This window comes from Monodon monoceros, unplaced genomic scaffold, assembly GCF_005190385.1.
Source record: "Monodon monoceros isolate NGI ecotype Baffin Bay Population unplaced genomic scaffold, NGI_Narwhal_1 Super_Scaffold_9, whole genome shotgun sequence".
NCBI lineage: Eukaryota > Metazoa > Chordata > Mammalia > Artiodactyla > Monodontidae > Monodon > Monodon monoceros.
The window spans coordinates 10,477,491-10,489,590 of NW_021703786.1; the positions used below are offsets into that span (position 1 = coordinate 10,477,491).

Here is a 12,100-nt window from a genome sequence, read left to right on the forward strand (position 1 = left end):
ATCAGCCTTCCACAGAACTCTGAAACAGGAATATCGTTCAGCCAAGTTCTTTGCCACTTTATACTAAGGATCACCTTTCCTCCAATTTCCAATGTTCTTTAGTTCCTTCTGAGACCTCATCAGAAAAGCCTTTACCATCTGTATTTCTACCAACATTCTGTTCACCACCACTTACATATTCTCTAAGATATAGCTCTCCTCCTCTTCTGAGCCTTCACTCAAATCACCTCTGAAGGTCCCTTCATGGCCATGTAGGCTTTTTCTAGCATGCATCTCAAAACTCTTCTGGCCTCTACCCATTATGCAGTTCCAAAGCCACTTTCACATTTTTCGGTTTATTACAGCAGTACCTACTTCTTGGTACCAATTTCTGTCTTAGTCCACTTGGGCTGCTGTAACAAAAGTACTATAAAATGGGTGACTTAAACAACAAACACTTTTTTCTCACAGTTCTGGAGGCTAGGAAGTCCAAGATCACAGTGCCAGCAGATTTGGTGTCTGGTGAGAACCCACTTCCTGCTTCACAGACTGTCATCTTCACACTGTGTCTTCACATGGTGGAAGGAGGGCACGAGAACTCTCTGGGGTATCTTTTATAAGGGCACTAGTACCATTCACGAGGGTTCCATCCTCATGACCTTATCACCTCCCAAAGGCCCCACCTCCTAATACTATCACATTGGGGGTTAGGATTTCAATGTATGAATTTTGAGGGGACACAAACGTCCAGTTCATAGCAGCCTCCTCACGGGCACTTGGTATTGCCAGTGTTTGTCATTTTAGTTATTCTAGTAGGTGTGTGGTGTTATACTGTGATTTTAATTTCCATCCGGCATCATTTTCCTATTTTGCCAGAATAACTTGCTTGTGTGGATCTGCTGATGAAGAATTCTCATGGCTTTTATTTGTCTGAAAGTTGTTATTTTGTATTTGGTTTTAAAAGATGGGGAAGGAAACGGGGTCTTACGTCCTTTTCCCTGCTCGCCACTGAGCAGAGTTCCTATGCACTTCTGTGTTGGGACCCAGAGTAATCCACCGCAAAATGTGCTTCGGTGGTGTATTGATTATTTTGAATTAAAGTTGCTTAAGAAATGGCCAGTGCAAGAGGGATGCTCTGACCCTCCTTGCTGTCTCCTTGAAAGCAGGGAAAAAAACCTTTCATGTGAAAGATGCACTCCCTGCATCTGGAGGTAGAAGGACCCCCTTATTGCCAAAGATAGGGAATTCGGGCCGAGAAGCCGATATAAACAATCCTTGCTACTTCAATTTACGATCCCAAGCCCAAACTCTGTTCTAATTCTTCACTAGTTGGGCACCCAAAATTTGTTTCTTTGTCTTGTCAATTCCTCACAAATTTATTGTTTCTTTGTCTAGAAAGTATAAAAGCTGCCTGCTTTGGCCTATTCTTAGGTTTCATTTCTATGGGACCTCCATGTGTATGAGTTAAATTTTGTTTCTTTTTCTCTTGTGTCAATTTTATTATTAGTGCACTAATTACTATTAGTGCACTAGTTATTATTAGCGGCAACCACAAGAACTCAAGAAGCATAGAGGGGGAAATTCTCTCTCCCTGACATGCCATGTGGGAGATAGAGGTGAGTTAGGAGGTCTGTGCAAGCCCCACTCCCACTCCATATGGGACCTTTAGAGGTTTCGTGGAGAATCTGTCTGGGAAGTCCTGATTCCTTTGATCTCTGTCCTAGGAAATGTACGTACGGTGGGAGATATATATTGATTTGCAAGTGGGAGAGGGTGGGAGAAAAGTGTGGGGTTGTGGGCAGTAGGGTGTATTCATGAGACAACGGTGACCTTTAAGGTCTGTGCTCTCCCATCCGTTCTGCTGTAGATCATGCAATTATTTTTCTTTTGTTGTTTGGAAGTTCTCCTTGGAGTCTAACTGAAGGTCAGGCTGTCATTGTCTAGAGTTGGGGAATGAATGTCATTTTCAAGATAAAATAACACGCAGAGAGTTGGAAATGGATGACTTGGAAACCACTCCAGCAGAACCTCAGGCCTCCTTTATTTGATTCGCACCAGCAACCTCACCCCCTTTAACATCTGAACTACTCTCTTAGATACCAGAGAGTAAGTGGCGGGGAGGAGGTGAGAACCGGGCAGTATAGGTCCTCTAAAGATACCATCCTAGACACTTCTCTTGCTGCCGCCAAGAGGGCAGAGGGATAGAGATGTTAGGGCTGCAGAAAGAAGCTGAGATTTAGCTACACCGAGAGCCCAGCCTTATCAACATCTGGCCTCAGATAAGGGCAACTTGCAGCCCGCGTGCCCGCCCCATCATGGCATCAGGGAAGGTGCAGGGCAGTGGTGCACCCTAGTTAGTAACCTGAAAACTCCCGAAGTACTATTAACCTTTCACAAGGGCAATGTGGGGTGGCCACCTTCCAGCTGGAAATCCACCCCAGGGGTTGCCGAGAAGCGCGGGGCGGTGGGCACCGCGGGAACTGCCCCTGGACAGCCAGGCGCATTTGGAGCCCTCGGCTGGCCTTGCGTGGGCCTTACTTTCATGGAAGAGACACCGCTGCCCATCCGGTCGTCAGCTTCAGCCCCGCACTCTCGACCCTCTCTCCCGCCACTTGGCGATGATCGAGGCGCCGGGCAGGCCTGTATTTACTCTTCCCTGAACGGCGACACAGTATGGCCTCCCACGCAAGGTCGGTGCGAGCGGTGCTCCAGTCCAGCTCGGGCTACGCCAGGGCCAATCTCGATCTGGAGCGCCCTCTGGCGGTGCTGAGTGCCGGGCCTGGGACTCCACGCGCGTCTCCAGTCTTTGGCGTTGGCGCCGGGCTCGGCCCGCCTGGAATTTGCTGGACAGCGTCTGCCAAGCAGCGGAGCTCTGGAAACCGTTCTGCCTCGATTATTACCTCGCCTCTCTCCAGGTCTGGCCCTGCTCCTCGGCTGACGCTGAGAAGGCGTGAGGCAGCCTTAGACAGCCGCTAGGAGGGCGTGATAGGGGACCAGGGAGAGCCAGGCCACATCAGTGTGGACATCTAGTTGCTGGGGCCCAGAGTCATACCCGTCTTTCTTCTCTGAACTAGCCATTGCCCAGAGGAGCTGTACCCGGCGTCCTTCACTTCTTGGTGTTCCCCAACCTCATCACCATCAGAGATGAGCCACCTTCTTTCCTGGATATTGGAGCAGGAGGGGTACGTCTTTCCAGGGAAGCTGGAGGTCACCCAGAGTAGAGGAAGAGGTATTTTTACTGAATGCAATGTGCATGAGATGAATTCCAGGAATTTTCTTTTTGCTGGAGTCACCATCTCTGGACCCAAAGGTAGGAGAGTCAGCATGGTATGGGTGTGGGTGGGGTCAGGTTGAGCCCCTGAAGATTGTGGAGACTCTCCATGGCCTCAGCCTCCAAACACAACTCACAGGAAAAGTCTGGGTGGGCAGTGGTGATGTACCTAGTAGGAGAATTTGTGCTGGTGCCAGACAGGGCATGAGGTTCAAATGTGACCTGGACAAGTCACTGACCTCTGGCCTTCCCTGTTAAGCATGGGCTCTCTGGAATACTTCTGGGTCAAACCAGCAGTGGTCACAACTGTTGAGGAATACAAGGAACGCTGCTGATTATTAGGTCAGTGTGGAAACGTTGGATTTTGGCCTGAGTTCTGTTTGGAGGCTGGAGGCAGGGGCAGCTGCATGCTGGGGCAGGTAGGCAACCGGAGGGGCCGGTGCCACTTCAGCACTGAGGACTGGACAGCGCCCTCAGGACAGTCTGGCAAAGCCAAAGGAGTGATGGATAGTCACTCAAGCCCAACCCCAGCATGGCTCACTGAGGCTGACAGTGAAACCCTTTTAGAGGGGCCTGAGGTCCAGCAACCTGGGCTCCAGGGACTTGGGGCCTGGAGCCCACGCTCATGGGGTGGGGACCAGGGCTCCAGGAGAGTTGCAGACTCTTCCTAGATATCCCATAAATAACCTTTTGTAGCACTTTAGATCACAAACCTTTTTACAGTCTCCTCTCTGATTTAAATAGCTCAGGAAAGTAGGCCTGAACATCCACTCTAATAGATGTAGGGTAGACAATTGTCCAAGTCACACAGCCAGAGAGGGGTTGGAGCTAAGACTTGAATGACTGCTTTGGTTGTAGCAGATTCATCCCCACAGACTGTGACAGTGGTTCAGGGCTTTTATAATAGTGAGATCCTGAGGGCTGATGGACCAACACAAAGGGGAGGTTCTTGGGGTGAGGGTGACTTATGGCCCTAAGAGGGCACCCCACATGTGTGGGCTGGGAACCCTGGTTAGGCTGGACAATGCTCAGGGCTTTGAGGAGGAGCAGGGCTCCCAATAAAATGTGACTTTGTCTATTCCTAAAGCCTGAGGTGGCATTCAAGGCCCATCACAGTTCACCTTTCTGGACCAGGATCCCCACCTTTGGGCCAGAGGTAACTCATCTGTTCCCTGGCTAATCAATTCCACCCAGGGATTCTCCTTCCTGCCTTCACTCTAAGCCTTAAGGTCCCAGAGACCGTGCCTGCTAATCCCTGGGTGTCCCCAGCCCAGCATCTGGGCAGTGCGGGGCTCACAGTTGGAGCTCAATAAATATCTATCAATCAGCGGCCAAGCCTCATCTTCCTTTCCTGTGCGAAAGATGGCTGGGAAGGGCACATGTGTGTCATGTGACTTAAGGGCCAGTGTGTGGACTTCTTATTTGCTAAAAAAAGCAAATGAGGGGCTTCCCTGGTGGCGCAGTGGTTGAGAGTACGCCTGCCGATGCAGGGGACACGGGTTCGTGCCCCGGTCCGGGAAGATCCCACATGCCGCGGAGTGGCTGGGCCCGTGAGCCATGGCCGCGGAGCCTGCGCGTCCGGAGCCTGTGCTCCGCAAAGGGAGAAGCAAATGAGATGTGCGGGGAGAACCCAATGCCGGTGCAAGACTGAGAAAGTCCAAGCCAGAAGGTAAAGGACATTTAATCCCACGTATTCTTTTTACATACAGGGCAACAGAGCTGGAGAGTGACAATGACTTGCTGCAAGTCACAGGGCCGCGTAGGGACAGGGACAGGGCTACATAACAAGTTCTTCGAGACCGTGACCTAATCAGAGAGAACCTCTGGTGGGGGTACTGGTTGCGCATCGAGTGCATCGACTTTCTACTTCTCAGGCCTGAAACAATGAGCTGGATCAATCCATTGCTTTTGACTGCCAATAAGTGCTGCGCGCTGATTGGTCCTGGTTAAGGAAACGGAAGAAAAGGTGTGCACGTGGGACCTGCGGCTAGAGGCCTGGGCGCCGGGACGGAGCGCGTCCTGGGAGAGACCATGGCGTCGCTGAATTGCAGCACCGCTGTCTGCGTTATCTGTTTGGAGAAACCCAAATACCGCTGCCCCGCCTGCCGCGTGCCCTAGTGAGTGCCGGGGGTTGTGGGCTGCGGACGGGTGGCGGGGTGGCGAGAGGGTCCGCGCGGCCTTCGGGGCTGACGCGGCCTGTGGCTTTGTTTTTACAGCTGCTCGTTGACCTGCTTCCGGGAGCACAAAGGTAAGGCCCTCTCCTCGTGCACCGCAGCCCCCACGTCCCGTCGTTGTCCCCTGCTCCCTCCCGCCCTTGTAACGCCTGATACTGTGGGAGCTTCCCCTCCTGGGCGGGGTGGGAGGGCGGATACTTCTACCTGCGAATGTCTCTCCACATTTTGCACGATCAAAACCTTTTTTTCTGGGGCTTCCCTGGTGGCGCAGTGGTTGAGAGTCCGCCTGCCGATGCAGGGGACACGGGTTAGTGCCCCGGTCTGGGAGGATCCAACAAGCCGCGGAGCGGCTGGGCCCGTGAGCCATGGCCGCTGAGCCTGCGACTCCGCAGCCTCTGCTCCGCAGCGGGAGAGGCCACAACAGTGAGAGGCCCGAGTATCGCAAAAAAAAAAAAAAAAAAAAAAAACCTTTCTTCTGCCCTGCTTTTTCTTCTACGTACCATTCTCTCTCTCTTTTTTTTTTTTTTTTTGCATGTGCTGCGTGGCATGTGGGATCCTAGTTCCCTGACCACGGATGGAACGCCTACCCACTGCATTGGAAGCGCAAAGTCTTAACCACTGAACCGCCAGGGAATTCCGTTATCCTCTTTTTCTTCTTTAAAAATAGTCGACCAGTTTTGCCGTAGAAGTCTCCCTTAGCTGTTCCTTTCTCTTAGTGTTCTGACGCAGCTCCGCATCATTTGCTGCGCTGGCTGAGGTTAACGACGTTTTCTTTCTTTTTTTTTTTTTTCGTTTTCTTTCTTTTAAATAATATCTTGATAGAAACGTGGAGGTAGTTCAGTTTACATTAAGGAGCAAGGTCTTTGTCAAGCCTGCATTTTTTAAGTATCTTCAATCCGCGCCTCTTAGTCCTTAGGGACTCTTTCCCACAACCTCTCTCTTGTTCGGTTAAAGTTCCTCATTGGTGGTTTGCCTGTAGTTTCATCCCCTCCAGTCTCTGATTTACAGCTGTGTGTTTCAAGCACCACCCTCTCCACTCCCCGCCCCGCTTTTGTTCCTTAACCCTAATGTTTCTGGAGCATTTTCAAAAGAAACCTGTCAGCTCAAGATGGAAAAGAAGTAGAAATGCTTTGCTGAAACAGGGTTGGGGAGCTGGGTGTGGAACGCTTCCCTCTAGTCCTGCAGCCCTGTAAGGCCTCACCAAGACCCCCTAGGGCAATCTGGAGCTCTTAACTGTGAGACCTGGCAGCTGCCTGGGTAGTTTTTCTGAAATGCAGATTTGAGCAATTCACTCCCTTGGTGAACACTCCAGTCTCTCTGGCAGTAGTGTTTTGTTTTTTTTTTAAGTGAAGTATAGTTGATTTACAGTATTTCAGGTGTACAGCAAAGTGATTCAGTGATATATATATATATTCCTTTTTCAGTTTTTTTCCATTATGAGTTATTACAAGATAATGAATATAGTTCCCTATGCTATACAGTAGGTCTATATTGTTTATTTTATATATGTGTTTCTGTTAATCCCAAATTCCTAATTTATTCCTCCCCCACCCCTTCCCCTTTGGTAACCATAAATTTGTTTTCTATGTCAGTCTGTTTCTGTTTTGTAGATAAATTCACTTGTATCATTTTTTTTAGATTCCACATATAAGAGGTATCACGATATTTGTCTTTCTCTGACCTACTTCACTCAGTACGATAATCTCTCGGTCCATCCATGTTGCTGCAGATGGCATTATTTCATTCTTTTTTTATTGGCTGAGTAGTATTCCATTGTGTATATATACCTCATATTCGTTATCCATTCATCCCTCTGTGGATATTTAGGTTGCTTCCATGTCTTGGCTATTGTAAATAGTGCTGCTATGAACGTTGGGGTGTATGTATCTTTTTGAATTAAGAGTTTTCTCTGGATGTATGTCCAGGAGTGGGATTACTGGATCATATGGCAACTCTATTTTTAGTTTTTTAAGGAACCTCCGTACTGTTCACCATAGTGGCTGTGCCAGTTTACATTCCCACCAACAGTGGTAGGAGGGTTCCCTTTTCTCCACACCATCTCCAGCATTTATTATTTGTAGACTTTTTTTTTTGGCTTACTGAATTATTTATTACAAGGCAAACACCACCCAGATGAAGAAAATAGAACTTTGCCATCCACTCTGGGAACCCCTCCACATGACCTGTCCCGATCCAGTGCACTCGCTTCCTATAAATAACCACTCTCCTGGGACTTCCCTGGCGGTCCAGTAGTTAAGACTTCGCCTTCCAATGCAGGGGGTGCAGGTTCAATCCCTGGTCGGGGAGCTAAGATCCCACATGCCTCGTGGCCAAAAAAACAAAACATAAAACAGAGCAATATTGTAACATATTCAATAAAGACTTTAAAAAACGGTTCACATCAAAAAAATAAAATCTTTTTTAAGAAAAAAAAAGTAACCACTGTCCTGACTTTTATAGTAATCACTTCTTTGCTTTTTTAGTTTTATTACGTAAATACGTGTCCTGAAAGCGTATCATTTAGTCTTGTCCGTTAAAAAAAAAGGTGATATTTCTTTCTTTCTTTCTTTTTTTTGTTGTTGTTTTTGGGCCATGCTGCTCAGCTTGCAGGATCTCAGTTCCCTGACCAGGGATTGGGATTGAACCCTGGCCTAGCAGTGAAAGCGCTGAGTCCGAACCACTGGACCACCAGGGAATTCCCCAAAAATGTGATATTTCTTTTTTAATTTATTTAATTAATTTATTTATTTTTGGCTGCATTGGGTCTTCGTTGCTGCGCGTGGGCTCTCTAGCTGCGGAGAGTGTGGACTATTAGTTGCAGCGCGTGGGCTTCTCATTGCGGTGGCTTCTCTTGTTGCGGAGCACAGGCTCTAGGTGCCCGGGCTTCAGTAGTTGCAGCATACAGGCTCAGTAGTTGTGGCACGCTGGCTCTAGAGCGCAGCCTTAGTAGTTGTGGAACACAGGCTTGGTTGCTCCGTGGCATGTGGGATCCTCCTGGACCAGGGCTCAAACCCATCCTGTACATTGGCAGGCAGATTCTTAACCACTGTGCCACCAGGGAAGCCCCTGATATTTCTTTTAAGTCTCTTTTAATCTGTAAATTCCTCCTCCATTCTTTTTTTTTTTTTTTTTCTTTACAATTTCTCTGTTGAAGAATTCAAGCCACTTGACTTGTACAGTTACCCACAGTCTGGGTTTTGCTGATTGCAAGCTCATGGTGCAGTTAGGCATACTCCTCAATCCTCTGTTTCTTACAAATTGACAGATCAGAGACTGGATCAGAGCTCATGGTCAGTCTCTCTGGCAAAACTACAGGTGGTCTTAGGCATGACTGTAGAAGGTGCATAATGTCTGGTGGTCTTTATGGTTTTTTTTATTGAAGTATAGTTGACTTACAATTTGTTAACTTCTGTACAGCGAAGTGATTCAGTTATATACATATATATATGTGTATATAAAATTCTTTTTTCTTTATATTCTTTTCCATTATGGTTTATCACAGGATATTGAATATAGTTCCCTGTGCTATACAGTCGGGCCTTGTTGTTTATCCGTTCTATATATAATAGCTTACATCTGCTAACCCCAGTCTCCCACTCCATCCCTCCCCCAACCCCATCCTCCTTGGTAACCACAAGTGTTCTCTATGTCTGTGAGTCTGTTTCTGGTTTGCAGATAGGTTCATTTGTGCCATATTTTAGATTCCACATATAAGTGGTATCATATGGTATTTGTCTTTTTGACTTACTTAGTATGGTAATCTCTGGTTGCATTCATGTTGCTGCAAGTGGAATAATTTCATTCTTTTTAATGGCTGAGTAGTATTTCATTGTATATTTATATACCATATCTTCTTTATCCGTCTGTCGATGGACATTTAGGTTGTTTCCATGTCTTGGCTATTGTGAATAGTGCTGCTGTGAACATAGGGGTGTGTGTATCTTTCTGAATTATAGTTTTGTCTGGATATATGCCCAGGAGTGGGATTGCTGGATCATATGGTAATTCTATTTTTAGTTTTCTGAGGAATCTCCATAGTGTTTTCCATAGTGACCGCACCAACTTACACTCCTGCCAACAGTGTAGAAGGATTCCCTTTTCTCCACACCCTCTGCAGCATGTTATTTGTAGACTTTTTGATGATAGCTATTCTGACCGGTGAGAGGTGATACTTTGTTGTGGTTTTGGTTTGCGTTTCTCTAATAATTATCAATGTTAAGCATCTTCTCATGTGCCTGTTGGCCATCTGTATGTCCTCTTTGGAGGACTGTCTATTTAGGTCTTTTGGCGGTGGTTCTTAACCTGGGTATTGCTCTCCCTAGAGACACGTGGTCACAGTGTTTTTGTTCTCACAGTAGCGGAGGCGATGGTGGTACTTCTGGTTATTGGTGTTGACTCACAAAAACCGCCTGGGGTGTGTGAAGTTATCCCACACCATTAAAGATCTTTCCAACCTGAATACAGTAGCACCCTCTCTGAGAGACACTGGTCTGGGGAAGACAGACAGACCTGTGTGTGGCATTCTCGTGCCCCGGCCACATGCAGGCCTGCCCCGCCCACCAGCTGCCGGTTGTTCATCACCATCTCCTTGCATCTGCCTACTCTTTCAAGGGTCCGGTGCAGCCATGGACCTTTCCCTCTTCCCACATGCTCTTTCCACCTGGCAGCACCTTCCCCTCTCATCTCCCCGCCCTCTCAGGTGACTCGGATCAGACTCTCCTTATCTTGTCCATATCTCTGTCATCTGTGCGACTAAACCCCTCCTAGGGCCTGAGGGCTTTCAGCTGTGTGTCCCCAGTGGCATGTGGTACATGCAAATTTGGTATCAGAAACTGCTGAGAACACAGTTTGATGCTGATTGAAGTCAGTGTGCTACTGAATCGTGGTGAAAGCCCTGTGCGATTCGGCCAGGCAGGGAGGTTGGAGACAGGCCCTAGGGGTGCACGAGGCCTGCTTCCTCAGCCCTCCTGCGGGGCTCAGGCTTCTCCTGGCCCTTCACTGGATCTCTCACTTCCTCTCCTTCATCCCCGTCCCCACCTACGTCCCTTACCCCGTACATATGCTTCCCCCTAGAGGCTGGCTTGGTGGTGGCGTGTGCAGCCTTGTCACTCAAGCGGAGGCGATGTGCACCTGAGATTTGTGTCTTTTTCAGAGCAGTGCAACCTTGAAACTCGTCCTGTCAAGAAAGAAATAAGATCGCATCTTACTGCAAAAATTAAAAAGCCTGTGGAAAACACAGGTGGGTTGGTTGACTCCAAACAAACAAACCTAGAGAAGGGTTTCAAATAGAATATGTTGAAGGGAGAGAGGAGAGGAGACTGGGCTGGGGCCAGGAGTCAAGTTCATTAGGGAGCAGCAGCTTCCTCAGCCCTGAGCACTCGGGCTGGGGGCACACGTCACCACGGGTGATGTTACAGAGCAGCCTGACAGTTCAAGAGAAGAAAGATGGGGGCAGGAGGCAGAGGGGGAGAAAGGCCATCGCCGTGGTTTGGGGGTGAGTGGTGGACACTGCTGGCGGGAGCCTCCTCCAGTCACGGCTTCGGGTCCCCCTCCCTGGGCCTGAGCTGGGCCTAGGTGGGGTGCTGCCTGTGGTCTCGCTGCTGCTGGGCCCTCACAGCTCACAGCGGGAGTGGGCTGTCATCCTCTCCATCCATCTAGCCTTTCTTTAATGCCTCCTGCGGGCGATGCACCATGCCAGGCTCTGGAAGCAGCCCCTCCCAGTGCCACCAAAGAGGCATTGAACATTCACAGCCAGGGGATGGCCCATTTCTGCCCTTTGAGAAACTGTTGTTGGGTTCAGAAATTTCTGCCCATACTGAAAACACAGGGGAATCATGTCAGTGGGTTTTTACAGAGCATATAATTTTTTGGCCATGACAGGGCTGGAGCCGCCATGGTGAGGGGAGATGGGGTGGCAAGAACTGGAAAATAAGGCCCTGAAGCCCACAGACCACAGGGAAACACATAGAGTAAGCGTGTGAACACTAGGATGCATTTGTTAGTCACCAGTTCTTTGCTTTCCTAAAAGGAGTGTTGGTTTAGTCACAAATTCCAGAGAAGAGGTTACTTTTCTCTGTACCCACTTGCATATCTCTGTTCCTGTTGCGTGTGTGCACACATATTTTTTATCTATTGGAGAAGTTATTAAAACCTGGCACCTAGGTTTCCTTTTCAGTCATAAGCAGTTGATTGTGTTACATTCCTCAGATGATGATGACGACTCTGTAGCTGATTTTCTCAATAGTGACGAGGAAGAGGACAGAGTTTCTTTGCAGAATTTAAAGAATTTAGGTAAGTCTGTGCTGTGCTTGTTTACTTCTTTGTTAACCATTGAGATACATTGGATTGTATAGAATGTAATTTTTAAAAATAAATTTATCTATTTTTGGTTGCATTGGGTCCTTGTTACTGCGCACAGGCTTTCTCTAGTTGTGGCGAGCGCGGGCTACTCTTCGTTGTGGTGTGCGGGCTTCTCATTGTGGTGGCTTCGCTTGTTGCTGGGCACAGGCTCTAGGCGCGCGGGCTTCAGCAGTTGTGCCACGCAGACTCAGTAGTTGTGGTGTACGGGCTTAGTTGCTCTGCGGCATGTGGGATCTTCCCGGACCAGGGCTCGAACCCGTGTCCCCTGCATTATCAGGTGGATTCTTTTTTTTTTTTTTTTTTTTTTTTTTTTTTT

At 48.3% G+C, this 12,100-nt stretch overlaps 1 protein-coding gene across 3 annotated transcripts in view; it reads left to right on the forward strand.

The window, feature by feature from the left end:
* The first annotated feature begins 3,118 nt into the window (after positions 1-3,118).
* Positions 3,119-12,100, forward strand: part of ZNHIT3 (zinc finger HIT-type containing 3) — an 11,093-nt gene continuing 2,111 nt past the window's right edge. The window contains exons 1-5 of one of the 3 annotated variants that reach the window (XM_029212033.1): positions 3,119-3,289; positions 4,960-5,367; positions 5,467-5,498; positions 10,577-10,663; positions 11,632-11,715. In XM_029212033.1, coding sequence (XP_029067866.1) covers positions 5,282-5,367; positions 5,467-5,498; positions 10,577-10,663; positions 11,632-11,715 — 289 coding nt within the window. In that variant the 5' untranslated portion in view covers positions 3,119-3,289; positions 4,960-5,281. The remainder of the gene's footprint in view (positions 3,290-4,959; positions 5,368-5,466; positions 5,499-10,576; positions 10,664-11,631; positions 11,716-12,100) is intronic. The other 2 variants (XM_029212035.1, XM_029212034.1) reach the window with 2 other exon arrangements.